Source organism: Tachyglossus aculeatus, chromosome 1 (assembly GCF_015852505.1).
Source record: "Tachyglossus aculeatus isolate mTacAcu1 chromosome 1, mTacAcu1.pri, whole genome shotgun sequence".
In the NCBI taxonomy this organism is placed as follows: Eukaryota; Metazoa; Chordata; class Mammalia; order Monotremata; family Tachyglossidae; genus Tachyglossus; species Tachyglossus aculeatus.
Genome location: NC_052066.1, coordinates 73,361,296 through 73,389,259, shown reverse-complemented (window position 1 = coordinate 73,389,259; position 27,964 = coordinate 73,361,296). Strand labels below are relative to the sequence as shown.

The 27,964-nt window shown below is 43.6% G+C and overlaps 1 protein-coding gene across 3 annotated transcripts in view; it reads left to right on the top strand.

Annotated features, from left to right (window-relative positions):
• WDR33 (WD repeat domain 33) overlaps positions 1-27,964 on the top strand; it is a 199,077-nt gene that overhangs the window by 150,847 nt on the left and 20,266 nt on the right. For all 3 annotated transcript variants that reach the window (XM_038748663.1, XM_038748654.1, XM_038748588.1), the window contains exons 9-17: positions 15,959-16,085; positions 17,055-17,209; positions 17,355-17,433; positions 17,909-18,019; positions 21,321-21,415; positions 22,579-22,665; positions 22,924-23,063; positions 25,076-25,228; positions 26,561-27,565. In XM_038748663.1, coding sequence (XP_038604591.1) covers positions 15,959-16,085; positions 17,055-17,209; positions 17,355-17,433; positions 17,909-18,019; positions 21,321-21,415; positions 22,579-22,665; positions 22,924-23,063; positions 25,076-25,228; positions 26,561-27,565 — 1,952 coding nt within the window. The remainder of the gene's footprint in view (positions 1-15,958; positions 16,086-17,054; positions 17,210-17,354; positions 17,434-17,908; positions 18,020-21,320; positions 21,416-22,578; positions 22,666-22,923; positions 23,064-25,075; positions 25,229-26,560; positions 27,566-27,964) is intronic.

Sequence of the window (27,964 nt, the reverse complement as noted above, 5' to 3'; positions counted from 1 at the left end):
ATTTTTCTCAGTCGCAACTGAAGAGAGTTTTACAAAATTTGATTTTGTCAATTTGAATAACCACATTTGTGTGTATCCATTTCCTAGATACAACCTGTTTATATTTTCTATTTTTATAGTTGTGCACTCTTCAGATTTATTGGATTTCCCTATTAGTAATAATGATGATAATAATAATAATGGCATTTCTTAAGCACATACTATGTGCGAAGCACTGTTCTAAGCGCCGGGGTGGGGGGGGGGGGGGGTACAAGTTGATCAGATTGTCCCACGTGGGGCTCACAGTCTTCATCCCCATTTTACAGATGAGGTAACTGAGGCCCAGAGAAGTGAAGTGACTTGCCCAAAGTCACACAGCTGAGATGTGGCAGAGCCAGGATTAGAACCCATGACCTCTGGCTCCCAGGCCTGTGCTTTTTCCACTGAACCACGCTGCTTTTTTAGACTGTGAGCCCACTGCTGGGTAGGGACTGTCTCTATATGTTGCCAACTTGTACCTCCCAAGCGCTTAGTACAGTGCTCTGCACACAGTAAGCGCTCAGTAAATACGATTGATTGATTGACTGATTGCTTCTCTTAATGAAGTAATGAAAAGAGGGGTTTGAAAGTCAGCCCCACTTTCTGGAAAGGTTGTTCTGAAATCTTGTCAACTTTTTTCTGGGGAAAAAAGCTCATAATAATAATAATAATAATTGTGGTACTTGTTAAACACTTTCTATGTGCTAGGCACTGTACTAAGCACTGGGGTGGATACAAGCAATTAGGGTTAGACAAAGTTCCTGAACCACTTGGGGCTCACAGTCATAATCCCCAGTTTACAGATGAGGAAACTGAGGCATAGAGATCAATCAATCGTATTTATTGAGCGCCTACAGTGTGCAGAGCACTGTACTAAGCGCTTGGGAAGTACAAGTTGACAACATATAGAGATGTGAAGTGACTTGCCCAGGGTCACACAGCAGGCCTCAGTCACTTTGGGCAAATAGGTCACGTGAATGCTAGGAGTGAAAATATAAACCTTGTTAATAAAAGCTTAGCTTTGAGCAATGTCCATCTTTTGATTTTAAATGTACTTCCTGCTTTGAAATTAGAAGTCAATTTAGAGATTACTACTATATTCAGTTGGATTTACATCAATTCACTCTCAAATTTTAAAATGCTAAAGTCATTAGAATGACTCCGGTTAATGTTAATACATAAGTACTGATAGTTTTTTTTTTTTTTCCTGAAATGACAATCATTTCTGGAACTACTTGTAGAGTGAACTTTTTAGAAAGTGGAAATTTTCTTTTCAAAAGAATGAAAAGGTTTTGTCCATTTAAAGGTCGCCCCTGTATAAAAAAATAAGATGGGAAATAATTGAATGCCAAATTCTCAAATAAAGGAAAGGCTTGTTGACTTGGGAAATTCTGCTTTGGAAAGTTTAAGCGTAGCCTATTCATATTTTTATGGCCCTGTCTTGTAGATAAAGTTTTTCTTAGAGAAGAGTAAAGCATATATATTGTGCTAATACTGCCGTGGACGTATAATGCTAAAAAAACTGTACGTTAGCGTATCATTGCAAAAAACTACAAAAGTTGATATCCAACAAAATTATTTTATCTATCAGCATGTATTACCTAAACAGAGTTACCGGAGGTAAAACAAATATGAATAAAGTCCTTTTTTATTCATTCATTCAATCGTATTTATTGAGCGCTTACTGTGTGCAGAGCACTGTACTAAGCACTTGGGAAGTACAGGTTGGCAACATATAGAGATGAAAAGTCAGTCAGTCAAACATCTGTTAGCCAAATTGACAGTTTATGTGACCTCAGGCTAGCTTACATCATCAGACTGAATAACACAAAGACACACAGCTATCTGAGAGCTCTACCCACTTTTGGTCATTTAATCTAAATTTCTGATTATCTGACCCAGCCTTGATCCCAGTTAATTTTCACAGAAGCCACTTACCCATCCTGGCAAATGAATGTCTCTCTGCAAGTCCTCACTGTAAATTATTTTGAAAATTTTGATTATCACCAGCCAAAGAATTCAGCATGATGAACAAATGCTGTCTCCAATTTATTACTTGCAGAGGAGCTCATTTTCCCGAAGACGACCTAATTATCCATTCCATGAGGCTGAAGCTTCTTGAGGGCAGGATGTCTCCAACTTGCGCTGTAACTCTGCACCCAAAGCTCGCTCAAAATAATAATAATGGCATTTATTAAGCACTGTTCTAAGCGCTGGGGAGGTTACAAGGTGATCAGGCTGTCCCACGAGGGGCTCGCAGTCTTAATCCCCATTTTACAGATGAGGTAACTGAGGCACGGAAAAGTTAAGTGACTTGCCCAGAGTCACACAGCTGACAGTTGGCGGAGCCGGGATTTGAACCCGTGACCCCTGACTCCAAAGCCCGTCTCTTTCCACAGAGCCACGCGGCTTCTCGTGTTGACTGTTGACTGCCTAGGGTTTTGAGACAGGTAAACTCTTTACGGGCAAGAAATGTGTCAGTTTGATATTTGTACCTCCCAAGAGTCTAGTGCAGCGCACTGAACCAAGTGGACACTCAATAAGTGTTATTGCTACTATTACCAAGTCAATAACAGAACTACCAGCACTCAGGTTATTGTACCACCACCATCATCATCATCAATCGTATTTATTGAGCGCTTACTATGTGCAGAGCACTGTACTAAGCACTTGGGAAGTACAAATGGGCAACGTATAGAGACAGTCCCTACCCAGCAGTGGGCTCACAGTCTAAAAGGGGGAGACAGAGAACAAAACCAAGCATACTAACAAAATAAAATAAATAGAATAGATATGTACAAGTAAAATAAATAGAGTAATAAATATGTACAAACATATATACATAAATACAGTCACCAGTACCAGTCATTTGACTTATGAAAGGGAAAACATAGCTTACAGTAATTGCACCTCGGTAATAGCAATAGTATTTGTTGAGCACTTACTAAGTGTCACGCACTGTTCTGAGCGCTGGGGTAGATACAAATTGGGCACGTTAGACACCATCCCTGTCCCACACAGGGCTTCCAGTCTAAGTGGGAGGGAGGACTGGTATTGATTGAATCCCCATTTTACAGATGAGAAAACCGAGGCACAGAGACGTGAAGTGACATGACCAAGGTTACACAGCAGACAATTGGCAGACCCGGATCGGAACACAGTTCCTCTGACTCCAGGCCTGTGCTCTTCCCACTAGGCCATGCTGCTGTTTAGTTTCCTTTGTGTTTTTCAGGACTCTTTTGTACCCTCATTCATTCAATCGTATTTATTGGGTGCTTACTGTGTGCAGAGCACTGTACTAAGCGCTTAGGAAGTACAAATCGGCAACATATAGAGACGGTCCCTACCCAACAACAGGTTCACAGTCTAGAAGAGCATAATTCAGTAACTGAATGACTATTGGACCTTCCAAGTATTCATTCAAAAATAGATGAGCAGTTCTATATAATTAGCACTCACCTTCTGATTTTTGGCAACTGCACATATATTTTCTTTCCGTAACTCTTCCCCATAAAGGTGGGGACTGACTGAGCCCAGACTGAGCCCCGTCCTTCCTCTCCCCCTCGTCCCCCTCTCCATCCCCCCCATCTTACCTCCTTCCCTTCCCCACAGCACCTGTATATATGTATATATGTTTGTACATATTTATTACTCTATTTATTTATTTTACTTGTACATATCTATTCTATTTATTATATTTTGTTAGTATGTTTGGTTTTGTTCTCTGTCTCCCCCCTTTTAGACTGTGAGCCCACTGTTGGGTAGTCTCTATATGTTGCCAATTTGTACTTCCCAAGCGCTTAGTATAGTGCTCTGCACATAGTAAGCGCTCAATAAATACGATTGATGATGATGATGAAAGGTGTACTCTAGATCTCGTAGCATCCATTTCGTCAGATCAGGAAGATGCTTGAAGTGTCAAACAAAAGCATAATCCTAATTTTTCTTGGATTGAAAATGGCTACATTCTTAGAGTCTATTGTATTTTCCTCATTTATATGATACCTGCCATAGGGTAACCGTCATAACAGTACCTCTTTTGGTACGACGGTCAGATATGAGTGAATTGAGTGGAGCGTTAAGTTGACTAATGTCTCTATGTGTTGCCAATTTGTACTTCCCAAGCGCTTAGTACAATGCTCTGCACATAGTAAGCGCTCAATAAATATGATTGGTGATGATGATGATGACTAAGTATGGAATTTCTTAGGCAGTGGAGTAGCTTTTCTGTCAGCCTTGGAGTGCCTTATTCATCCAGGTAATTGAGATCATTGGGCAGTCGTTTGCTGCCCCTGAAATTATTGTGTTTTTCTAGATGGGTGGGTCGCCGTGAACCATTATTCAAAAACGTCCAACTCTTCAGGAGTTCGGGACAACAGGGTGGCCTGAGTTATACAGAGCCCTGATTGAACTGAAACCTTGGGACCCAACAGGAAACTGACAGCCGAAGATCTGTTCTCAGCCTGACACGCATCATTCTATAATAATAATAATAGTGGTATTTAATAATAATAATAATAATAATAATAATAATAATAATAATAATAATGGCACTTATTAAGCGCTTGCTATGTGCAAAGCACTGTTCTAAGCGCTGGGGAGGTTACCAGGTGATCAGGTTGTCCCACAGGGGGCTCACAGTCTCAATCCCCATTTTCCAGACGAGGTGACTGAGGCACGGAGAAGTGAAGTGACTTGCCCAAAGTCACCCAGCTGACAGTTGGCGGAGCCGGGGTTTGAACCCAGGACCTCCGACTCCAAAGCCCGGGCTCTTCTCCACTGAGCCACGCTGGTATTTGTTAAGCGCTTAGTCCGTGCCAAGCACTGGAGATACAAGGTAATCGGGTCGTCCCACGTGGGGCTCACAGTCTTCATCCCCCGTTTTACAGATGGGACAACCGAGGCCCAGAGAAGCGAAGTGACTTGCCCAAAGTCACACAGCTGACAAATGGGATTAATCAATCAATCAATCGTATTTATTGAGCGCTTACTGTGTGCAGAGCACTGTACTAAGCGCTTGGGAAGTACAAGTTGGCAACGTATAGATTAGAGCCCACAACCTCCGACTGCCAAGGCGCTTGCCACTAAACCACGCTGCTTCCGTTGACTGAGCCCAGACTGACTTCCAGGGCATCATCATCATCAGTCGTATTTATTGAACGCTTACTATGTGCAGAGCACTGTACTAAGCGCTTGGGAAGTACAGATTGGCAACATATAGAGACAGTCCCTACCCAACAGTGGGCTCACAGTCTAAAAGACTGTGAGCATGGGGCAAGGTGGTTTCCAGCGTTTCCTGTGCGTGTGCGGTGGTATTCCTTTCCACTTACATGAAAAACGGTCCAGGAGCTTTGGATTATTTTCCTCAGCAAAGCTCGCACGTCGGACGGACTGGGACACGTAAATTCCATCCGCTCCCATGCTGAATTGTCCCTTTTAAGTGCTTAGTACAGTGCTCTGCACGCAGTAAGCGCTCGATAAATCCGATCGAATGACCGAACGAATGTAAAGATATTGAAAATGCTCCCAGGAATTCTCACCGTTCAAAGGCAGGCGTGGGCTTGAGCCTGAGTCACCTCTTCGCTGCCTAGCCCGGGCCGTGTCGGAAATTGGTCAGGAATCAGAGTTTTAATCCTTTAATTCTCTTCTGGGAAAACTGGCAGTCTTTGGTGCGCCAGCAGACGTACCCGTTATCCTAGAAACCAAGGCCTGTGACCAGTCAAATGGTTTTGAAGCAGTGTGGGCTAGTGGAAAGAGCCTGGGACTCAGAGGACCTGGGTTCTAATCCCAGCGTGTCCGCGGTGCGACCTCGGGGCAAGTCACTTAACTGCTCTGTGCCTCAGTTTCCTCAACTGTAAAATGAGGAGACGTGTCCCACGTGAGACAGGGACTGTGTCCAACCCGATTAACTTTTATCTACCCCAGTGTTCAGTACAGTGCCTGGCACGTGGGAAGCGCTTAACAACCATTCATTCAATCATATTTATTGAGCGCTTACTGTGTGCAAAACACTGTATTAAGTGCTTGGGAAGTACATGTTGGCAGCATATAGAGACGGTCCCTACCCAACATCGGGCTCACAGTCTAGAAGACAACTACCAATCAATCAATCAATCGTATTTATTGAGCGCTTACTGTGTGCAGAGCACTGGACTAAGCGCTTAACTACCACTGTTCATTCATTCAATCATATTTATTGAGTGCTTACTGTGTGCAGAGCACTGTACTAAGCGCTTGCTACTTGGGCTGGGTGATGAGGGATCTTCTAGACTGTGAGCCTGCTATTGGGTAGGGACCGTCTCTATATGTTTCCAACTTGTACTTCCCAAGCGCTTAGTCCAGCGCTCTGCCCACAGTAAGCGCTCAATAAATACGATTGGATGAAAAGCGCTTAGTACAGTGCTCTGCACATAGTAAGCGCTCAATAAATACGATTGATGATGATGGTGAATCCTATCAAAGGCCTACAAGTCTTATGGAGCCCAAGATGACTAAGCCGACGGAACAACAAAGTCAAATTTGGCCCAATCAATCAATCGTATTTATTGAGCGCTTACTGTGTGCAGAGCACTGTGCTAGGCGCTTGGGAAGTCCAAGTTGGCAACATCTAGAGACGGCCCAGTGTTGATCAGACCGAATCGGAAGTGGTCTGAGTCTCCCGGAGTAGGGCGGACTGCATCTGTGTATGTTAGGAGCCTGGGTGGCCGAGATTCCCGGAATTCCATGACCACCACCCCACCTGTGGTGCAGTGTTCCCTGGAAGGGAGCCAAGCCCCACTTGGGATTTCATTTCCAAGTCCGACTTGACATTGAATTGCAGTGGTCTAGACCCCGGATAGTCAGTGTAGACGGTTGCCAATGCAGGATGTCCGCAACAATTGGGAGCTGCAGATAGGCATCTAGCTGCCCTTTTGTTTTGTCTTTTTTGTAAACTGCCTGGGGCCTTTCGGAGGTATGTTGTATATATGTATATATGTTTGTACATATTTATTACTCTATTTATTTATTTATTTATTTTACTTGTACATATCTATTCTATTTATTTCATTTTGTTAGTATGTTTGGTTTTGTTCTCTGTCTTCCCCTTTTAGACTGTGAGCCCACTGTTGGGTAGGGACTGTCTCTATATATTGCCCATTTGTACTTCCCAAGCGCTTAGTACAGTGCTCTGCACGTAGTAAGCGCTCAATAAATACGATTGAGGAGGATGATGATGTTGCTGAAAACCCTATTTATTGGAAAATGAATATGTACTGGTGTGATTTTAAAAAAGCAACACTTCATGCGATTTCTGGGATTCATTACCCGGGGAATAGGTGGTGGCAAATGTGGAGTTTCAGAAAGGGAGGCCTTCTGCGATTCTTTCGTCAAGCTAATGTTTGGGGTGAAACCCTTGAAAAGCTAAGAGAATTGTTTTTATTTATTTTTACTTGTAAAAAAAAAACCCCAAAAGGCCATCTGTCCCCTGTGTCTTGCGCCTCCCTCCCTTTGCCCCCTTTTCTACCTCCTGGAAATGTAACTGATTTCTTATCTGGAGATATTTATATGCCCTCAATGGGGGACATTTTTGCATTCTTTAAAATAATAATAATAATAATGGCATTTACTAAGCGCTTACTATGTGCAAAGCACTGTTCTAAGCGCTGGGGAGGTTACAAGGTGATCAGGTTGTCCCACGGGGGGCTCCCAGTCTTCATCCCCATTTTACAGATGAGGTAACTGAGGCCCAGAGAAGTGAAGTGACTTGCCCAAAGTCACACAGCTGACAAGTGGCAGAGCTGGGATTCGAACCCATGACCTCTGACTCCAAAGCCCGGGCTCTTTCCACTGAGCCACGCTGCTTCCCGGATCTGAAGGAAGGAGCCAGTAGGTTAGGATTGGTTTCCATGGTGCTGTTTCATTTGTTCAGAAGTATTTATGGAGTGCCTATTGTATACAAAACACTGTACTAAATACTGAGGAAAAATAAAGTGAAATATAAATTAACTTGGGATAAGTAAGACCTCCCGGGAATCAACCAATCAGTGGTATTTATTGAGTTCTTACTGTGTATTATATTTAAAAAGTGAGAGATTAGAGTATTCTCATTCCCTCTTACACTTTACTAAGCGCTTGGGAGAATACAATACAACAGAATTAGCAGACATGGAAAAGCCTAGTTTTATTTGGAAGGGAGAGATCACCCAGGATCTTGGAAATATTAATGTCCTAGAAATGCTTGAGAATTGAATTGTTAATAACGAGGGGGAAAGGTGTCAGAGAAAATTAACAGAAAGTAGTAGTAGAAACAAAGGACACAGGAGAAAAATGAGCATAGCGACCTCAGTTTTCCAGAAGAGATGATTGGGATCGGGGAAGGCCTTTCCCAAGGTTTTTCAAGAATAAAATCAGCTGCTGTTAGTAGCACAGATGAAATCTAAGAATTGTGGCTCGACCTCAGTTTTCCAAAAGAGATGATTGGGATCGGGGAAGGCCTTTCCCAAGGTTTTTCAAGAATAAAATCAGCTGCTGTTAGTAGCACAGATGAAATCTCAGAATTGTGGCTCAATGCTTTCTTCATTGATTGGTTTCTTGCATTAAAAAAAATCCCTCAAACATTTCTTTTCAATAGTAATAATAATAATGATGGCATTCGTTAAGTGCTTACTATGTGCAAAGCACTGTTCTAAGCGCCGGGGGGGATACAGTGTGGTCAAGTTGTCCCACGTGGGGCTCACAAAGCACCCTACCCTTGGAAACTCCAAGTGCGGTAATTTTTATAAATATTTTTCCAATGATGGGAGCCCAGCGTCCCCTATATAAATGACTATTGCACAGCAAAAGACATATTAAAAGTTTTGGAGCAGAGGCAAATGGGGTATTCTTTGCTTCACCCTTTTGTCTCAGGGTATTGTAGGTGATGATTTGATTAGATCAGATCTTTTTCCTGATCTGAGTGCCTTCCATTTTATTTTTTAGTGTGGTGGATGTTGGGAAGGCAATGGCAGTTTTTCTGTTTTGGCTTCTGCAGCTAGCTGGCCTTTCAAGTTGCGATCATCCCTCAGGTTATCAGAAATAATGTTTCTGAGACTCCTGATTGATGACATTAATTGCCCACATTTCCTTTAAGACCCAGGATCATTCCAGCAACTTTGAAGGATCAGCAATCTCCCAAGGGTGTAGCTCTGTAAATCCACTGAGGTGACCAAGTTCCATTTATATTTAATAAGTGAGGGAGTAGAGTATCCACTCTCAATCCCTCTTTAAAATATCTAACAGGAGTTTGGACGCCTTGTTGCCCCTTCTAGCCTGTGAGCCCGCTGTCGGGAAGGGACCGTCTCTATATGTTGCCAACTTGGACTTCCCAAGCGCTTAGTACAGTGCTCTGCACACAGCAAGTGCTCAATAAATATGATTGAATGAATGAATGTTGTATTGTACTCTCCCAAGCATTTAGTACAGTGCTCTGCACATAGTAAGTGCTCATTGATGCCTCTCTACTTGTTTTGTTTTGTTGTCTATCTCCCCACTTCTAGACTGCCAGCCCGTTGTTGGGTAGGAACCGTCTCTATTTGTTGCCGAATTGTACTTCCCAAGCTGTTAGTCCAGTGCTCTGCTCACAGTCAGCGCCCAATAAATACAATTAAATGAATGATTGATTGACGTATGAAGATTAGTTGACACGGAGAAAATGGTGGTCACAGGAAGTCCTTCGTTTTGTTTCCGGATGCTTCAGGGTCTCTTATATGTTGCCGACTTGTACTTCCCAAGCGCTTAGTACAGTGCTCTGCACACAGTAAGCGCTCAATAAATAGGATTGATTGATTGATTAGACTGGAGATGCAGACTTGAAAAGAAGTCTGGAGCCTATAAGAGGGTAGGGGAGAATTACAGCCGGAAGTTCAGTTTCCTATGAATTTGTCTAATATATATTAGCAATAGGTGGTCGGGGAGCAGGTAGGTGTGAAAGAGCCCGGGCTTGGGAGTCAGAGGTCGTGGGTTCAAATGCCGGCTCCGCCAATTGTCAGCTGTGTGACCTTGGGCAAGTCACTTCACTTCTCTGCGCCTCAGTCCCCTCATCTGCAAAATGGGGATGAAGACTGTGAGCCCCCCGTGGGACGACCCGATCACCTTGTATCCTCCACGGCGCTTAGAACAGTGCTTCGCACATAGTAAGCGCGTAACAAATGCCATCATTATTATTATTATTAAATATGGGTTCTTCCTTCCTACGGACAGGTCAGGCTTCCAAGGCGGTTTTAAGCAAGCCTCATGTGCCTGGGTGGCTGCAGCAGCAGAAGGATATTTTAGCAATGCGTTATTCATTCATTCATTCAATTGTATTTATTGAGCGCTTACAGTGTGCAGAGCACTGTACTAAGCGCTTGGGAAGTACAAGTTGGCAACATATAGAGACGGGCCCTACCCAACAACGGGCTCACAGTCTAGAAGACTGTTGTACTGGTTTCAAAAAATGAACAAGCTCACAAATTTTAGTGATCTACACCCCTACTAGGAAGAATACAAGTAGTGAGGTCCTAAAAATGAGTATTCTATAGTAGAATACTAGAGAAGAGAGGAGAAGCAGCGTGGCTTAGTGGAAAAGAGCCTGGGCTTGGGAGTCCGAGGTTGTGGGTTCTAGTCCCGGCTCCGCCGCTTGTCAGCTGGGTGACTTTGGGCAAGTCACTTCGCTTCTCTGGGCCTCAGTTACCTCATCTGTAAAATGGGGATGAAGACCGTGAGCCCTACGGGGGGACAACCTGATTACCTTGTATCTCCCCCAGTGCTCAGAACAGTGCTGGGCACATAGTAAGCGCTTAACAAATACCAACATTATTATTATTATTATAAGCTATTTGCTAATAATTAGCATCTTTTGGGCAACGATCGTTTTGGTCCTAACGATTCTTTAAGTATTCCCCAGTATTCAAAAGTTACACTGTAACAGCCCCTTTAACAATGGTATTCCCGCATATTTCCCCAGCCACGTCCCCATCTTCTTTCAGTAGGCTAAGAAAAACAAGGAGTTGCTTGTCCAGATTCGAATCCCCCTTGAACACTTAAATAAGGAAGTTGAAAGGAGAAACAAAAATGCATTAAATCTGCCCCATTCGTCTTTTAGGTCCTTGGCGCGGTAGATTTTCCGAGCTGCCATTTAATGGTTCCAACTTTGGAACAGAATTAGTGTCCAGGATTATTTCGGACAATGAACTGGAGAAGTCATTTTAAACAACTGGAATAGTAGCCTCACTACAACCACACCCACTGTTGGGTAGGGACCGTCTCTATATGTTGCCAACTTGTACTTCCCAAGCGCTTAGTACAGTGCTCTGCACACAGTAAGCGCTCAATAAATACGATTGAATGAATGAACCGCGTTTTTCAGGGGTCATTCTTGAAAGGTGCTTCATTTCAAGAGTACGGCAGAAGCAGTGACCCCTTGAAATAAACCAATTCAGGATCCTGTCCTGGAGAGAGGGGAAGGGCGTGGGTAATTAAGAGGAGCGGCGTTTCTTAGTGGAATGAGCACGGGCTTGGGAGACAAAGGTCGTGGGTTCTAATCCCGGCTCACCACTTGTCAGCTGTGTGACTTTGGGCAAGTTACTTCACTACTCTGTGCTGTAGTTCCCTCGTCTGTAAAATGGGGATTAAGACTGGGAGCCCCTCGTGGGACAACCTGATTGCCTTGTATCTCCCCCAGTGTTTAGAGCAGTGCTTGGCACATAGCAAGCGCTTAACAAGTACCGCACATCCGCCAAGCTAGCTCTCTTCCTCCCTTCAAGGCCCTACTGAGAGCTCACCTCCTCCAGGAGGCTTTCCCAGACTAAGCCCCCTCTTTCCTCTCCCCCTCCTCCCCCTCTCCATCCCCCCCCCGCCTTATGTCTTCCCCTCCCCACAGCACCTGTATATATGTATATATGATTGTACGTACTTATTACTCTATTTTATTTGTACATATTTATTCTACTTATTTTATTTTGTTATTGTTTTGTTTTGTTCTCTGTCTCCCACTTCTAGACTGTGGGCCCGCTGTTGGGTAGGGACCGTCTCTATATGTTGCCAACTTGTACTTCCCAAGTGCTTAGTACAGTGCTCTGCACACAGTAAGCGCTCAATAAATACGATTGAAGGAATGAATGAATGAATGAATTATTGTATATATGTGTGTGTGTGTGTGTGTGCATATGAAAATGGAATTTTGTATGTATGGATACATATACATATATATGTGTGTGTGTGTGTGTATATATATATATATATATATATATATATATACACATTTGAAAATGGAATTTATGCTGTTTTCTAGTTTCTCCTTCCCACACACCCATCAGGCTGACCAGAGCTCCTAAAGCCCTGAGAAGCAGCGTGGCTTAATGGAAAGAGCCCGGGCTTGGGAGTCAGAGGTCATGGGTTCTAATCCCGGCTCCGCCGCTTGTTAGCTGTGTGACCTTGGGCAAGTCACTTCACTTCTCTGGGCCTCAGTAACCTCATCTGTAAAACAGGGATGGAGACTGTGAGCCCCACGTGGGACAACCTGATCACCTTGTACCAAGAACAGTGCTTGGCACATAGTAAGCACTTAACAAATGCCAACATTATTATTATTATTATTATTAAAGGGCATTTCTCCGTCTCCCTGGACCTAGGGGACCAGGTCTTGATGCAGCTGTTCGTTTGGAGTCCTGCTCACCAGGAGGAGCAGGGCTTTGAATTACTTCAAAGAGTATTTAGTATACGAGACTCCTGCTTCTGCAGGATTTCACCTGAGAAGCTCCTGATTTCGTTGTTCTGTAATTACAGGTTGCAGGGCAGGGAAAACACACTCGTGGGTTTGTAAATTTCTTGGCAGTTTCTTAAAATACCATTTTAAATAGAGGTGGCAAGAAAACACACAATTGGCGGCCGTTCTCCATTCCTCTGTATTGTAGCTCTGTGTAATAGTCGACTGCTAGTCCCTGTGTGGGACAGGGACTCGGTCCGATCTGCTTCTCTTGAATCTACCCCAGTGCTTAGAATGGTATTTGCCATGTAGCAAGTGCTTAACAAATACCAGAATTGTTATTTACAAAGTTGAAAATCTGCATTCTGAATGGAAGCATAGCTACATTAGCAGAACATGATCCTTTTCTTGTGAATACTAAAATGGTGCAAGCTCTAGACGATAAGCTCATTGTGCGCAGGGAATGTCTACCAAAATTTTGTTGTCTCATACTCTCCCAAGCATTTAGTACACATTAAATGCCACTGGTTGTTTGTGATGCCATAATTGATAATAATGATAATAATAATAATGGTATCTGTTAAGCGCTTACTATGTACAAAGCACTGTTCTAAGCATTGGGGAGGTTACAAGGTGATCAGGTTATCCCATGGGGGGGCTTACAGCTTTAATCTCTATTTTACAGATGAGGTAACTGAGGCCCAGAGAAGTTAAGTGACTTGCCCATAGTCACACAGCTGACAGTTGGCGGAGCCAAGATTTGAACCCATGACCTCTGACTCCAAAGCCCGTTCTCTTTCAATCAATCAATCAATCGTCTTTATTGAGCGCTTACTGTGTGCAGAGCACTGTACTAAGCGCTTGGGAAGTACAAGTTGGCAACATATAGAGACGGTCCCTACCCAGCAGTGGGCTCACAGTCTAGAAGGGACTAAATGTTAGGGAATAAATGCTAGCCCTGATTGCCTGATTCTATTTGACATGGCTTGAAAAGTGTTGAGGACACCTAAAATGCACTGGCAACAAATATAAGCCTAAGAAGAGGGTTGTTTAAGACATAATATCCTGGAACCAAGATGAATTCAAATTCAGGGGACTCCTAATTTAAGGAACTGGGACCCAAAGAGTTTGGCAGATGGTGTTTTTCAAAAAGGTTTTGTAGCTGGTCTCATTCAATGACTTCAGCAACCCTGGTTTGTGAAGTATTTGTAAAATCAAAGTGGGTGAGGGAAATAAGGAAGGAATGATAGTCCGAAAGTGGGAAAAGAACTTATTAGGGTTTGGAAAGCTGTCCTATTGAGGGAGACAGATGCCTGGTTGTAATCTAAACTACAAAGTTGTAGCTTATAACAAACTTACCTCCCTCCTGGGGATCTGCTTGGAGAAACTGGGCCAACTCGGTCAGATCTGAGAAGGTTTCGAGGTCTGAAATGACCACAGGAGCCCAGGCCGGCTGATGAGAAAGAATGTAACCATTTAGTGGGTTTCTTCTACCTGCCGTGTCTGTTCAAGTTGTGCGTGATGCTTACTAGTACTTATCATGTTCCAAAAATGAGCTCCATCGTTGAGTAGGGACCGTTCTCTATATGTTCCCAACTTGTACTTCCCAAGCGCTTAGTACAGTGCTCTGCACACAGTAAGCGCTCAATAAATACGGCTGAATGAATGAATAAGAAGTAAGTGTTCCTGAGTCAGGCAAATTTGGAGGATCTGAGCAAATGTAGCAATCTGCTCAGCCCTATGAGTGCCCTGGGAAGCTCCAAGCTAGGCTGTTCTGTGGAGCATGAAATCCCCCAGATCACAAACATTTCCTTAAATGCTGAGATACCAAACTGCTGAGCTTGAGTGGATTGAGATTTTTGGAAGCGTGTGACCAAGTTAGGAAATGTACGTGGCCCATAATGTGAAACGTGTTTAGGAATGCATTGTTCTCTAAGGTCACATCTCCTCCAAAAGGCCTTCCCCAATTAAGACCTCCTTTCCCCGACTCCCTCATTCATTCAGTCGTATTTATTGAGCACTTACTGTGTGCTGAGCACTGTACTAAGCGCTTGGGAAGTACAAGTTGGCAACATATAGAGACGGTCCCTACCCAACAGTGGGCTCACAGTCTAGAAGGGGGAGACAGAGAACAAAACAGGTGAACAGAATAAAATAAATAGAATAAATATGTACAAGTAAAATAAATAAATATTCTGCGTCATCTCTGCACCTGTACCTGTCTCCTTGGGCCACTTCATTCAATTGTATTTATTGAGCGCTTACTGTGTGCAGAGCACTGTACTAAGTGCTTAGCACTGCTGCTCATCCCACCCTCAGCCCCACATCACTTGTGTTACGTATCCGTAATTTATTCATTTACATTACTGTCTGTCTCCCCCTTTAGACTGTAAGCTCGTTGTGGGCAGGGAACGTGTCTACCAACTCTGATGTATTGTACTCTCCCAAGTGCTCAGTACAGTAAGTTGTCAATAAATACCATTGATTGATTGAAGAGACATGATATCGTCCTCTCAAAAAGCATTTTTAATAGTGTTGGGTCTCCTATGATGTGGTAGTGTTTTTGAAGAACGTTTAGTTTTGGAAAAACTACACCAGCACTTAGAACAGTGCTTTGCACATAATAAGCACTTAATAAATGCCATTATTATTATTATGGTACATTTCTCATGCCTTAACCAACACCATGCAAATGTGCACAGCTGTTCATTCATCTACTTGGTCCAACTTGTGGGTCGTGTTACATTCAGACAGGCGTGCATTTTAGGAAGAAGGTTTCCTAATTCTTCTAAAACATTCCGTCCAAATTGTGTAATAAAAACACGTGTTATGGCAAAACTGACTAATTTTCCAAATCTGAACTAATTGTACAAGTCCCCGAGACCACTCACGTAAAGAGTATGCTTTTAAAATATTTAATAAATAGACATTTTCCCTCGCCACATTATCTCTATAATTCAGGACCTCCCAAAGGACCCTAACCCTTGCCCCCAGCAGCCTATGGTAAAAATGATTGTTTCTGGCCAAACTAATGGAAGGGAGAAGACACTTCGTATTTCTCATCGATTAGCTGTTCGGATAATACTGTACAACATAGACACTAAAGATATAATCCCTGCATATGACCATAAATGGCCGGTAGTGCTCAGATAGGAATTAGGAGATTTCTTCTTGCCATTACGTTGGCTTCCCAGATTCTCTGCAGATAATTTGAGACGGATTTTATCGTTTCCACAGGCCACGGTGCAGATGTGAAGTGTGTAGACTGGCATCCAACAAAAGGATTAGTTGTTTCTGGAAGTAAAGACAGTCAACAGCCAATCAAGTTCTGGGATCCAAAGACTGGGCAGAGCCTTGCCACGCTGTAAGTGATGAAACTTGAATTCGAACCCCAATTTTTGCAGCCCGGCTTTAATTTTCATCCCCCGGATTGTAATGAAACTCCTCTTCTGCCCGATTTCCATACTTAGTTCAGGAAGATTTTAAGTTAAAGTAGATACTCTTTTCATTTGTAGAATGTTTTGACTCATACATATATGCAGGGTCTCTCACAGCCTTTTTAGTGTGATTGATTTAATGCCATTTGGGGGAGTGTGAATATTCAGAATTATGGGGCTCTCTCATCAGTACATTGTTTTTTATTGTAAGATTTGAACATGCTTTCTCAAAAATCTTACCAGCATGGCATTGTATTCATAGTCCAATCTTATCATGATTAATGACAGTGCCAAATTTTGCTGCTGGAGTAACAGAGACAAGTATTATTTGGTGACCGTTGGTTCATTGCAGCCAGTTTTGCAGCACACAGTTTCCACTGGGGCCTCATAGTGTGGCTTTTACATCTTTGAAGTTAATTGGGTCTGAATTGAGGAGAACTAAGGATTAATGTAGGCTAGATTTTCCTCATTTATAAAACGCCAGGTTTTGCAGCCCCATATCTCAACTTTTAATTTTCCTGCTGTTCTGACTATTGTAGCCCCCGATGAGCTACTTTTAGACTTATGTAGAGTATAAAAGTTAACTCTGGAAATTGAGGCATTTTCCCCCTTTTAATGCTTGCAAAAAGGATTTAGATTGAGCTCTGTGTCAATCAATCAATCAAAGGTATTTATTGAATGCTTACTATGTACAGAGCACTGTACTAAACATTTGGGAGAGTTCAATGCAATAGAATTAACAGACACCTTCCATGCCCGCCTAGACCTTCGGTTCAGTCACACCGACGGTCTTGATCTGGACATTTTTGAATAAAAATGTTGATTACATTGGATGTATTATATTTGGCTTCATTTTCAGTCTTAGCTTTTTCTTTTTTTTGGTACTCTGTTTCCAGACATGCCCACAAAAACACAGTAATGGAAGTGAAGTTAAATCTCAATGGCAATTGGCTGCTAACCGCATCGCGCGACCATCTCTGTAAGCTTTTCGACATCCGGAACCTAAAAGAGGAGCTACAGGTCTTTAGAGGGCACAAGAAAGAAGCCACAGGTCTGCCGTCTCTTACCCTCAGTATTGTAGTAATAAGAAGGTCGAGGTCATATGTAGCAACCTTAATTGATGCCGCTAAACAGTGGTCCATGTTGGGGAGATACTCTAACTCTCCTGGCGCTAATTGTAAGTCTCCACTTTTCAGCTGTGGCCTGGCATCCTGTCCATGAAGGTCTTTTTGCCAGTGGAGGATCTGATGGCTCTTTACTGTTTTGGCACGTTGGGTATGTAACCTTTATGGTTTGTGGGGAAGATTGGGGTGCGCCCACCTAAGGAACCGTGTCCAACAACTTCAGCATGCCAAGGGAATTTTTAGGACACTTAGCTGACATGCTGCGATTCCATCCCTTTATGTATGCTGGTGTTCCTGAGCAGTTGGTGGAATTACGGGTTTTCTGGAGAAGGAGCCCCAGCGTGACAAATACTAGCTAGAGAAGAAGAATCTGCCTTCTTTCCATGTCGTAATATAGGCTAAGAAAAATTCTAACACATAGAATGCCCAGCTTTAGGGAATTGCCAGTATGATCTTTAAAAGTGTATCTGGTAAAATGCAGAAAATGGTTTTTGATAGTGAATTTTCAAAACGGTAATTTTGAGTAGGTTAAGGACAGGCCTGAGAAAAGATTGTTTCGTGGGAGTATGTGTGAGTGTGTAAGTAAAATCATCCTTTAAAAAGTACTTGTTTGAAACTCGTTTCAGGGTAGAGAAGGAGGTGGGTGGAATGGAAATGGCACATGAAGGAATGATTTGGAGCCTGGCCTGGCACCCTCTTGGACATATTCTGTGCTCCGGATCAAATGACCATACCAGGTAATTTTAAGAGCTAAAAATATTTTCAAGGACTCATTTTTTTTTTTTTTTTTTACAAGATGTGGCACACACTATAAAAGGACTGAGTGGTCACGGGCCAGCGTATACCATTTTATGACTATTTAATGAGGAGTCCTCTTGGCTTCTAAAACCAACTAGATAAAATTAACTTGCATTTGAAGTCATTAGAAATCGCCCTACAATTCCCTCAGTATTGCCATATTTCACAAAGGCTGTGTTTCCATTTACTAAAACCAATTTGTATTGAGCCACTTGTACTTCCCAAGCACTTAGTACAGTGCTCTGCACATAGTAAGCGCTCAATAAATACGATTGATGATGATGATGATGATGATGACTGTGAATTCACTGTTTTGATATTTTTTTAAAAAAGATAATGTCTCCAAAGTAGATCATTTTTGTACTGCATGTCCTTTAAGGGGATTTTAGACTGGTGAATGGAATAATAATGTTTTGCTCTAATATTTTTTTCTTGAACACTCCTTTATCTTTAATATCTTTAATCTTTTGTCTTTAATATCTTTAATCTTTTGTCTTTGATATCTTTAATCTTTTATCTTTAATATATTTAGTCATTCCATCTTTCAAAGACTGGCAGCAAATATAGTTGCTTCCCTTTTGTCCGTGACAGATGCTGAATCATAGGGGTCTGAAGCAATTCAGTCACTGCCACACAGATGACGTGCTAGAAAATGTGATTAACACACATGCAGGATAGTATGTAGGTTTCTTTGGGTAGTAGTATAGTAGATCTGTAGATTATTCCCGTTGGAGCGTCTTCATTCGGTATTTCGCCTAAGTTGAACTGAAGATCTTTTATATTGTTTTCTGTGAAGTGTTGCCCTCTCATCTCTAGTATATGGTGCTGGGATGCAGTGGTGATGTCAATACTGGCAAGAACAATTGGTATTTGTTGACTGGGGAACTTGGGCACCTCATGAAACCTAATAACAGGGGTCCTGGGATGCTGATCATTGCTTTAGTAGATCCCTGAAGTGTGCTGAGCGTAGAGAATGGATCTTTCCTCATCAAATGGGGCTGGAGTGCCCTGCCCATTCTGAATATGAATGGATTTTTTTAAATGGCATTTGTTGAGAACTTCTTATGTGTCAGGCATTGTACGAAGCACTGGAGTAGATACAGGATAATCAGGTTGGACCCAGTCCTTGCTCACAGTTGTAATCCCCATTTTCTAGATGAGTTAATATGAATGGATTTTTTTAAATGGCATTTGTTAGGAACTTCTTATGTGTCAGGCACTGTACGAAGCACTGGAGTAGATACAGGATAAGCAGGTTGGACCCAGTCCTTGCTCACAGTCTTAATCCCCATTTTCCAGATGAGGGAACTCAGGCACAGGGAAGTTAAGTGTTTGCCCAAGTCCCATTAAAGACAAGTGGCAGAGCCACTGGATTGGAACCCAGGTCATCTTACCCCCAGGCCCATGCGCTTTCCACTAGGCCATGTTGCTTCTCTGCTGCTGGAGATGGAAAGTGGAAAATACTCACTATTAGATAGAGGGAGAGATTGAGTTTGTGGAAAATGAGTAAACTACAGAACATTGTGAAGTTTTCTCAGATGCCATAAGTATTGATCCTCCCCCCCTCCAATGACTGAGGCATAAACTGGATTCTGTTTTGACTTTGAGGTACGTGGTCGAGTCTGATCTTATTTCGCTGAAGTTGATTTTTGTATTGTAGATTTTGGTGGACATTGCCTCTATTTCATTTCCTTTTGTCCACCGGTAGTATCAGGTTAGTAAGATGGCTTCTCAATTTTTTTTCAAGGCTGAGCCTCTTTTGAGAGCCATCTGAAAGATGTCCTTTAAAACTGGACAAAACGAAAACTCAAACGTCGCACTCATCAAAATTCTCGAGTCTCTCTATGATCTCATTGTATATTCACACCCCAAAGTATCACTAAATAATTAAGAATCTGAATAAACATCCTCCCCATTCTATTCTTAAATTTGGGGTAGGGGTGGGGTGGGCCAAGGGACCATGTCTACATTTCATCTGCTTACTTTTACTGTAGTGCTTAGTACCAATGTTTTGCATGCAGACAACTAATATTTTAACTACCACTGCTGTAACTAAGAATTCATTCATTCAGTTGTATTTATGGAGCGCTTGCTGTGTGCAGAGCACTGTACTTAGTGCTTGGAAGGTACAATTCGGCAACAGATAGAGACAATCCCTACCCAACAATGGGCTCACAGTCTAGAAAGGGGAGACAAACAGCAAAACAGAACAAGTAGACAGGTGTCAATAACATCAAAATAGATAAATAGAATTGTAGATATATACGCCTCATTAATAAAATAGAGTAATAGATATGTGCAAATATACAGAAGTGCTGTGGGGAGGGGAAGGGGGTAGAGCAGAGGGAGGGAGTTGAGGCGATGGGGAGGAGGAGCAGAGGAAAAGGGAGGCTGAGTCTGGGAAGGCCTCCTGGAGGAGGTGAGCTCTCAGTAAGGCTTTGAAGAGGGGAAGAGAGCTAGCTTGGTGGATGTGAGGAAAGAGGGCATTCCAGGCCAGGGGTAGGAAGTGTGCCAGGGGTCGACGGCGGGACAGGCGAGAACAAGGCACGGTGAGGTTAGTGGCAGAGAAGCGGAGGGTGCGGGGTGGGCTGCAGAAAGAGAGAAGGGAGGTGAGGTAGGAGGGGGCAAGGTGATGGAGAGCTTTGGAGCCAATAATTGTGACACTTTTGACACTTATTAAGCGTTTACTACATTCTAAGATTTGAGGTAAATACAGGACGATCAGGTCGGACTCCTGTACCACAGTATATGACTGTTATTACCGAGACGTGATACTGATGTTAAAGGTTCAAAGTTGTAATCTTACGAAGAAGATTACAGAGAAGCAGCATGGCGTAGCGGATAGAGCAGGCTCCTGAGAGTCAGAAGGTCATGGGTTCTTCTCCCAGCTCCGCCACTTGTCTGTTACGTGACCTTGGGCAAGTCACATCACTTCTCTGTGCCTCAGTTACCTCATCTGCCAAATGGGGATTGAGACCGTGAGTCCAACATGGGACAGGGACTGTGTCTCCAACCTGATTTGCTTGTATCCACCCCAGCGCTTAGTACAGTGCCTGGCACATAGTAAGTGATTAACAGATACCATAATAATTATTATTACAGGCAGGGGGGTGTTGAAAAATAAGAAATCTGCAGAGATTGAAGAGCAGGCAGAGGTATTATGTTAAAGTGCTAATGTAAAAAGAGGGAGGTTTTCATACCTAGAGCTATTTTCAATCTCCATCTGTTTTTATTTTAAAGCAAATTCTGGACTCGAAATAGGCCTGGTGATAAAATGCGAGATCGTTACAACCTAAACCTGCTGCCTGGAATGTCAGAAGATGGAGTGGAATACGGTAAAGGTCTTTCTTCCCAGACTACTTCTACTACTTCCTGATGATAATATCATTTCTTACGTGCTTACTGTGTGTCGAGCACTGTTTTTCGCACTAAGGCCCAGTTAATCAGTTTGGACACGGTCCCTATCCCACATGGGGCTCACTGTTTAAGCAGAAGGGAGAATGTTTCACCCCCAATTTACAAATGAGGTAACTGAGGCACAGTGAAGTTAAGAGACTTGCCCAAGGTCACGCAAAAAGCAGTTGGCAGAGCCAGGATTAGAAGCCTGGTCCTCTGACTTGCAGACACCAGCGCTTTTCACAAAGTTATTCGCAAATAAGATCTTGTTGGCTGTTTTAATTGGCTCCCTAAAATTTGTTTCAACCCTGCAGTTCCCAATATCTAAATATAGTTTTTATCCAATATGAGTTGGAGAATAACTCCGTGAACTCAAATGAATGTCATCCATCATCATCATCATCACCAATCGTATTTATTGAGCGCTTGCTATGTGCAGAGCACTGTACTAAGCGCTTGGGAAGTACAAATTGGCAACATATAGAGACAGTCCCTACCCAACAGTGGGCTCACAATCTAAAAGGGGGAGACAGAGAACAAAACCAAACAAACTAACAAAATAAAATAAATAGAATAGCTATGTACAAGTAAAATAAATAAATAAATAGAGTAATAAATATGTACAAACATATATACATATATACATCCAGTAATCAATTAGCCAATTGTATTTACTGAGTCCTTACTGTGTGCCAGAGCACTGTACTAAGCTCTTAGGGGAGTGCAGTATAGCAGAATTGGTAGGTGCGATCCCTGCCCACGGAGAGTTTACAGTCTAGCGGGGGAGATAGACATTAAAATAAATTATGGATGTATACATAAGTGTTGTGGGACTTAGGGTGGGGTTCATAAAGGGATGAATCCAAGTGCACAGGCCAGAAGGGAAAGGGAGAAGGGGAAGTGAGGGCTTAAGTGGGGAAGGTCACTTGTAGGAGATTTGATTTTAATAAGGCTTTGATTTGGGGAAACTGGTGATCTGTTGGAGTTGGGGAGGGAGGGAGTTCTACGCCAAAGGCAGGACAGTGAAATTGATGTAGTTTGAAAAAGAACTTCTTCCTCTAATTCGAAACATCTGCTCAAATGAGCAAATTTTCATCCACAGATGACCTTGAACCCAATAGCCTGGCAGTGATTCCAGGAATGGGAATACCTGAGCAGTTGAAACTAGCCATGGAACAAGAGCAGATGGGTAAGAAAGAGAAATTGTGCCTAAAAGTTCACTGTCCGAAGCTTTGTAAGCACTGACTTTTGGAGCCATTTTATCTCTTTTATCGTGCACAGAAAACTGTGAGTAAAATAAGCCGCAGTACCATGAACTGATGTATGTTTCAAAAATGTTGCTGATACCATCCCAGTGGGATGGCTAGCTCTTCCATGTAGAAGAGCGTTTTTTTCTACGTTCTCTTGTGTACGAACACATGCCAATTGCTTCTCTTCTTGATTTCAGGAAAAGATGAATCAAATGAAATTGAAATGACAATTCCAGGTTTGGATTGGGGAATGGAGGAGGTGATGCAAAAGGATCAAAAGAAAGTGCCACAGAAAAAAGTTCCTTATGCAAAACCTATTCCAGCTCAATTTCAGCAAGTGAGTACTAAGCAACTGTGTGATAGTCCGGAATTAAAAAACCATAACTGATGGAAATTCAGTGTCATTTCAGTCCTACCTTGGCTCTGGCAAAGCAGTGTAACAGAGTACATTCATTCGTTCATTCAATCGTATTTATTGAGCACTTACTGTGTGCAGAGCACTGTACTAAGCGCTTGGGAAGTACAAGTTGGCAACATATAGAGACGGTCCCTACCCAACAGCGGGCTCACGGTCTAGAATAGATTTGGTCCATTTCGAGGTGGTTGTTACTAAAGCGAATAGAACATAAAGTTAAATTCCTTTTAAGCCAGGAGCCGTATCCCAGTTTGTCCGTCAAACGCTAACAAAAAATTCATTATCTCTTTCATTTTTTGTTTGACATCAGTGATCCACAAGGAAATCAAACGCTAACAAAAAATTCATTATCTCTTTCATTTTATGTTTGACATCAGTGATCCACAAGGAAACTTTCCTGTCACAAACCTAACGTTTATCATTATGCACAGTTCAACCCACTATCCACAGTTGTTTTATTCCAATTAGGGCTCTCCTACTCAAAACACGGTTCAAGCAGTTCCCTCCCTATTACCAGGTAGCAGAAAGAGATGGATAGATCAGAGATTCTGCCATCAGATTACCAGTCTTTCCACTTACATACTTGTTCTGGCTCCAATTTTACCTTCTCACCTTCGCGAAGAACTCAAAGCCTTTGTGGCAACCCCTAAGTCATGCCCCGCTGCTGACTTACGGGGTTATTGTAGCTTCTAGTCTTCACCCCTCTCAGTGCAGTAACATCCCCTACTTAGTCTAGTTTTATAAGGCAGTTGTCAATTTTTGACGGTTTGAGATGTGCTGAAGGGCTCTTTCAACAGTTCTAAATTTATACCCGTTTTGGAGTGTACAACACTTGGTTCCTTCACGGCGCCAGCTCTGGGGATGGCGGGGCAGCACTGGAGCCGGGGCAAATGGGAAAATCGTTGTAAAAAATTGCAACTGGGGCGAGGCGAAAAGGGTGAAAATTTAAAGAGGGCTGGGATTGGAGCAGGGGAGTGGTTACCTGATGACCAGGCAGAGTCACAAGAAAGGGTTGATATGTCTGTTTTACTTCCATTAATGTAAAAGGTGGCTACCCTTGTCACAGAACCTCTCTGATTCAACATACACCCAGTTCTCGTAAAATACAAGAGTTGCATTCTTGCAAAACTCACCCTGTTTGTACTCACAGGTCTCCAAGCCATGTGCATGCTTAGAAGCCATTTATTCTGACACGGCAGTGCTCTGCGTCCAAGGCAGCTTGTATTGGTGGACAAACATTTTCTAATTTTACTTGTACATATCTATTCTATTTATTTTGTTTTGTTAGTATGTTTGGTTTTGTTCTCTGTCTCCCCCTTTTAGACTGTGGGCCCACTGTTGGGTAGGGACTGTCTCTATATGTTGCCAATTTGTACTTCCCAAGTGCTTAGTACAATGCTCTGCACACAGTAAACGCTCAATAAATACTATTGATGATGATAATTCCTTACCAGTAGTGTCACCAAAATGCATGCTCTAACAGAACCAGACTTGTAACTTGTAGTACTTGTGGTACAAAAACTTGTAGCTATATTGCCCATCCATAATTGATTAAGTATATAATTCTGGGCAATTTAGGTAGAAATAGTGTATCCGACCTTGGTTTGGGATCCAGTGTCAATTTATAAACTTTTTTCCTGTGAGAAAACTGGTTGTGACTTACTTTGATGCAGTTGTCGGGAATCAGTTGTGGGGTAAAGCCAAGCCCTTCCGGAAAAGGTAATACATTTTGGTTATGCAGTTGTGACGAGGGACCGATTAAGAAACTGTTCTTGTAAATCTGTGGTGTTCACGTGGTTCTAATCGCCCCGTGGGCAGGGATCATGTCTATCAACTGTATTGTATCGTATTCTCCCCAAGTGCTTTTAGTAAAGCCTCAATAAATGCCATCGATTGTTTTAATTTTTTTGAAATTTGATATCTATCCTACTTAGGCTTGGATGCAGAATAAGGTTCCGATCCCTGCCCCCAATGAAGTACTGAATGACAGAAAGGAGGATATTAAATTGGAAGAGAAGAAGAAGACCCAAGCAGAAATCGAACAGGAAATGGCAACACTTCAATACACAAATCCACAGCTATTGGAGGTGTGTTAGGAGCTTTGGGGCTACCATTATCTCCAGCTAAATAATGAACTTTATGGCTTGCAAGTTTGTGTGAATCCAAAAAATTAAGGAGCGGGGGGAATATAAGAAGACAGAATACAGGATCTGTATTCCAGGGACCTCTATTAGACAATATTAGAAAGGAGAGAGCCTTACTGGGAGCCTCCAAAAAATGCAGAACTATACCACCAACCTGCTGACTTTTAAAAATAATCTTTCTTTTTTGTCCAGTCTGGCAAAATTGCTCTTTCATTTGTAGTTCTTTTGCCTACTTATAAAGTTGCTAGTCAGGAAAATCAGTCGGAGAGTGTTTAATTTGGTTCTAGATTCCAAGACCAAACTAAATATACCGTACCTACCCAACTAATCCATCAGCAGCTACAATGAGAAGCAGGGTGCCCTAGTGCTGAGAACACGGGCCTGGGATTCCGGGGAGTCAGGGGACCTGGGTTGTAATCATGGTCCCACCATCTGTCTGCTGTGTGACCTTGGACAAGTCACTTCACTTCTCAATGCCTCGGTTACCTCATCTGTAAAATGAGGAGCCTGTTCTCCCTCTTCTTTAGACTGTGAGCTCTATGTGGGATGGGCACTTTGTCCAACTTGATTATCAGGCACCGTCCCGAGCACTTAGTACAGTGCTTGGCGCATAGTAAAGGCGTAGCAAATACCACAGTTATCATTATGATGATGATGATGGTATTTGTTAAGCGCTTACTATGTGCAAAGCACTGTTCTAAGCGCTGGGGAGGTTACAAGGTGATCAGGTTGTCCCATGGAGGGCTCACAGTTTTAATCCCCATTTTACAGATGAGGGAACTGAGGCACAGAGAAGTTAAGTGACTTGCCCGAAGTCACACAGCTGACAGTTGGCGGAGCCGGGATTTGAACCCATGACCTCTGACTCCAAAGCCCGGGCTCTTTCCACTGAGCCACGCTGCTTCTCTAAATGAATTCCTAAATGAATTATGAATTCCTTTACCTAGGCAATATTGTTGAAGAAAGAACTCCAGGTAGAATTCTTGCCGTTACCACATAAAACCTTGAGCAAATCATGAAGCAGAATTTTAACTGTAAAGCGGCTACAAGTTCTCTTTCCTTCCCACTCAGTACTATATACCCAACGCTTAGAACAGTGCCCCGCGCATAGAAGACGCTTAATAAATACCGTCACTGTTAGACTGTGGAGACTGTGGAGATTTGACGTCGCGAAAGAACTCTGATAGCCCGTGAAGAAACGTATTATTACTGTCATCGTTATTATTATTTAACGGGCCATTGAACCCTGGTTTTTTGGTTTTTGTTTTCGAACAGCAACTCAAAATCGAACGGCTCGCCCAGAAACAGGCAGAACAAGTTCAGCCTCCCCCCCCAGGTGGCCCTCTGCTTGGACCCCAGCCCTTTCCAGGACAAGGCCCAATGTCTCAGATGCCTCAAGGTTTCCAGCAGCCCCTTCCTCCCCAGCAGATGCCAATGAACATGCCTCAGATGGGACCGCCCGGTCCGCAGGGACAGTTCAGGCCCCCGGGCCCCCAGGGCCAAATGGGACCCCAGGGCCCCCCCTTACACCAGGGAGGTGCCGGCCCCCAAGGATTTCTGGGACCCCAGGGGCCTCCGGGACCCCAGGGGCCTCCACAAGGGCTGCAGAGGCCTCAGGATATGCACGGCCCCCAGGGAATGCAGAGACACCCGGGCCCCCATGGACCGATGGGACCCCAAGGGCCACAGGGAGGTTCGGGTCCTCAGGGCCACCTGGGACCCCAAGGTCCACCCGGTCCACAGGGGCACATGGGACTTCAGGGGCCCCCCGGTCCCAGAGGGCTGCAAGGACCCCCGCACCCTCACGGAATGCAAGGAGGACCGGGATCTCAAGGGATGCAAGGCCCCGTTTCCCAGGGACCGCTGATGGGACTCAATCCAAGGGGAATGCAGGGCCCCCCCGGGCCCCGGGATAACCAAGGGCCCGCTCCCCAAGGGATGATGATGGGTCATCCGCCTCAAGAAATGCGAGGACCTCACCCTCCGGGCGGACTTCTGGGACACGGCCCCCAGGAGATGAGAGGCATGCAGGGCCCCCCGCCCCAGGGATCGATGCTCGGACCGCCGCAGGAGATGCGCGGGCCGCCGGGTTCGCAAGGCCAGCAAGGGCCGCCTCAGGGCTCTTTGGTAGGGCCTCCCCAGGGAGGCATGCCAGGCCCACCGGGACCTCAGGGCCAGCAGAACCCGTCGAGAGGACCCCATCCGTCCCAAGGCCCGCTACCGTTCCAGCAGCAGAAAACGGCCCTGCTCGGGGATGGCCCCCGGGCCCCCTTCAATCAGGTATATCTAGTGAAGTCGCCCAAGGCCTGAACGCTGGGAGGATACGCAGAAGGAAAATGGGAACCTCAGAATGTTCTTAGAGAGCGGCGGGAGCTGGGGGGACCGAGGGCCTTAATTATAGAGGATAGAAGATGTCCGGTTTGGGATGATAAATGGTGGAGAAGGAGGGAATGAAGCTGATGCCGGAGTACGTCCTGTAGTTCTTCCTAAAATGAGGATCTTTTGGGAAAGAATTGATGTGAGCCCGCTGTTGGGTAGGGACCGTCCCTATACGTTGCCGACTTGTACTTCCCAAGCGCTTAGTACGGTGCTCTGCACCCGGTAAGCTCTCAGTTAACACGATTGAATGAATGAATGAATGAATAATAAGTGGAAAGTGAGCAAAACAGGTAAACCTTC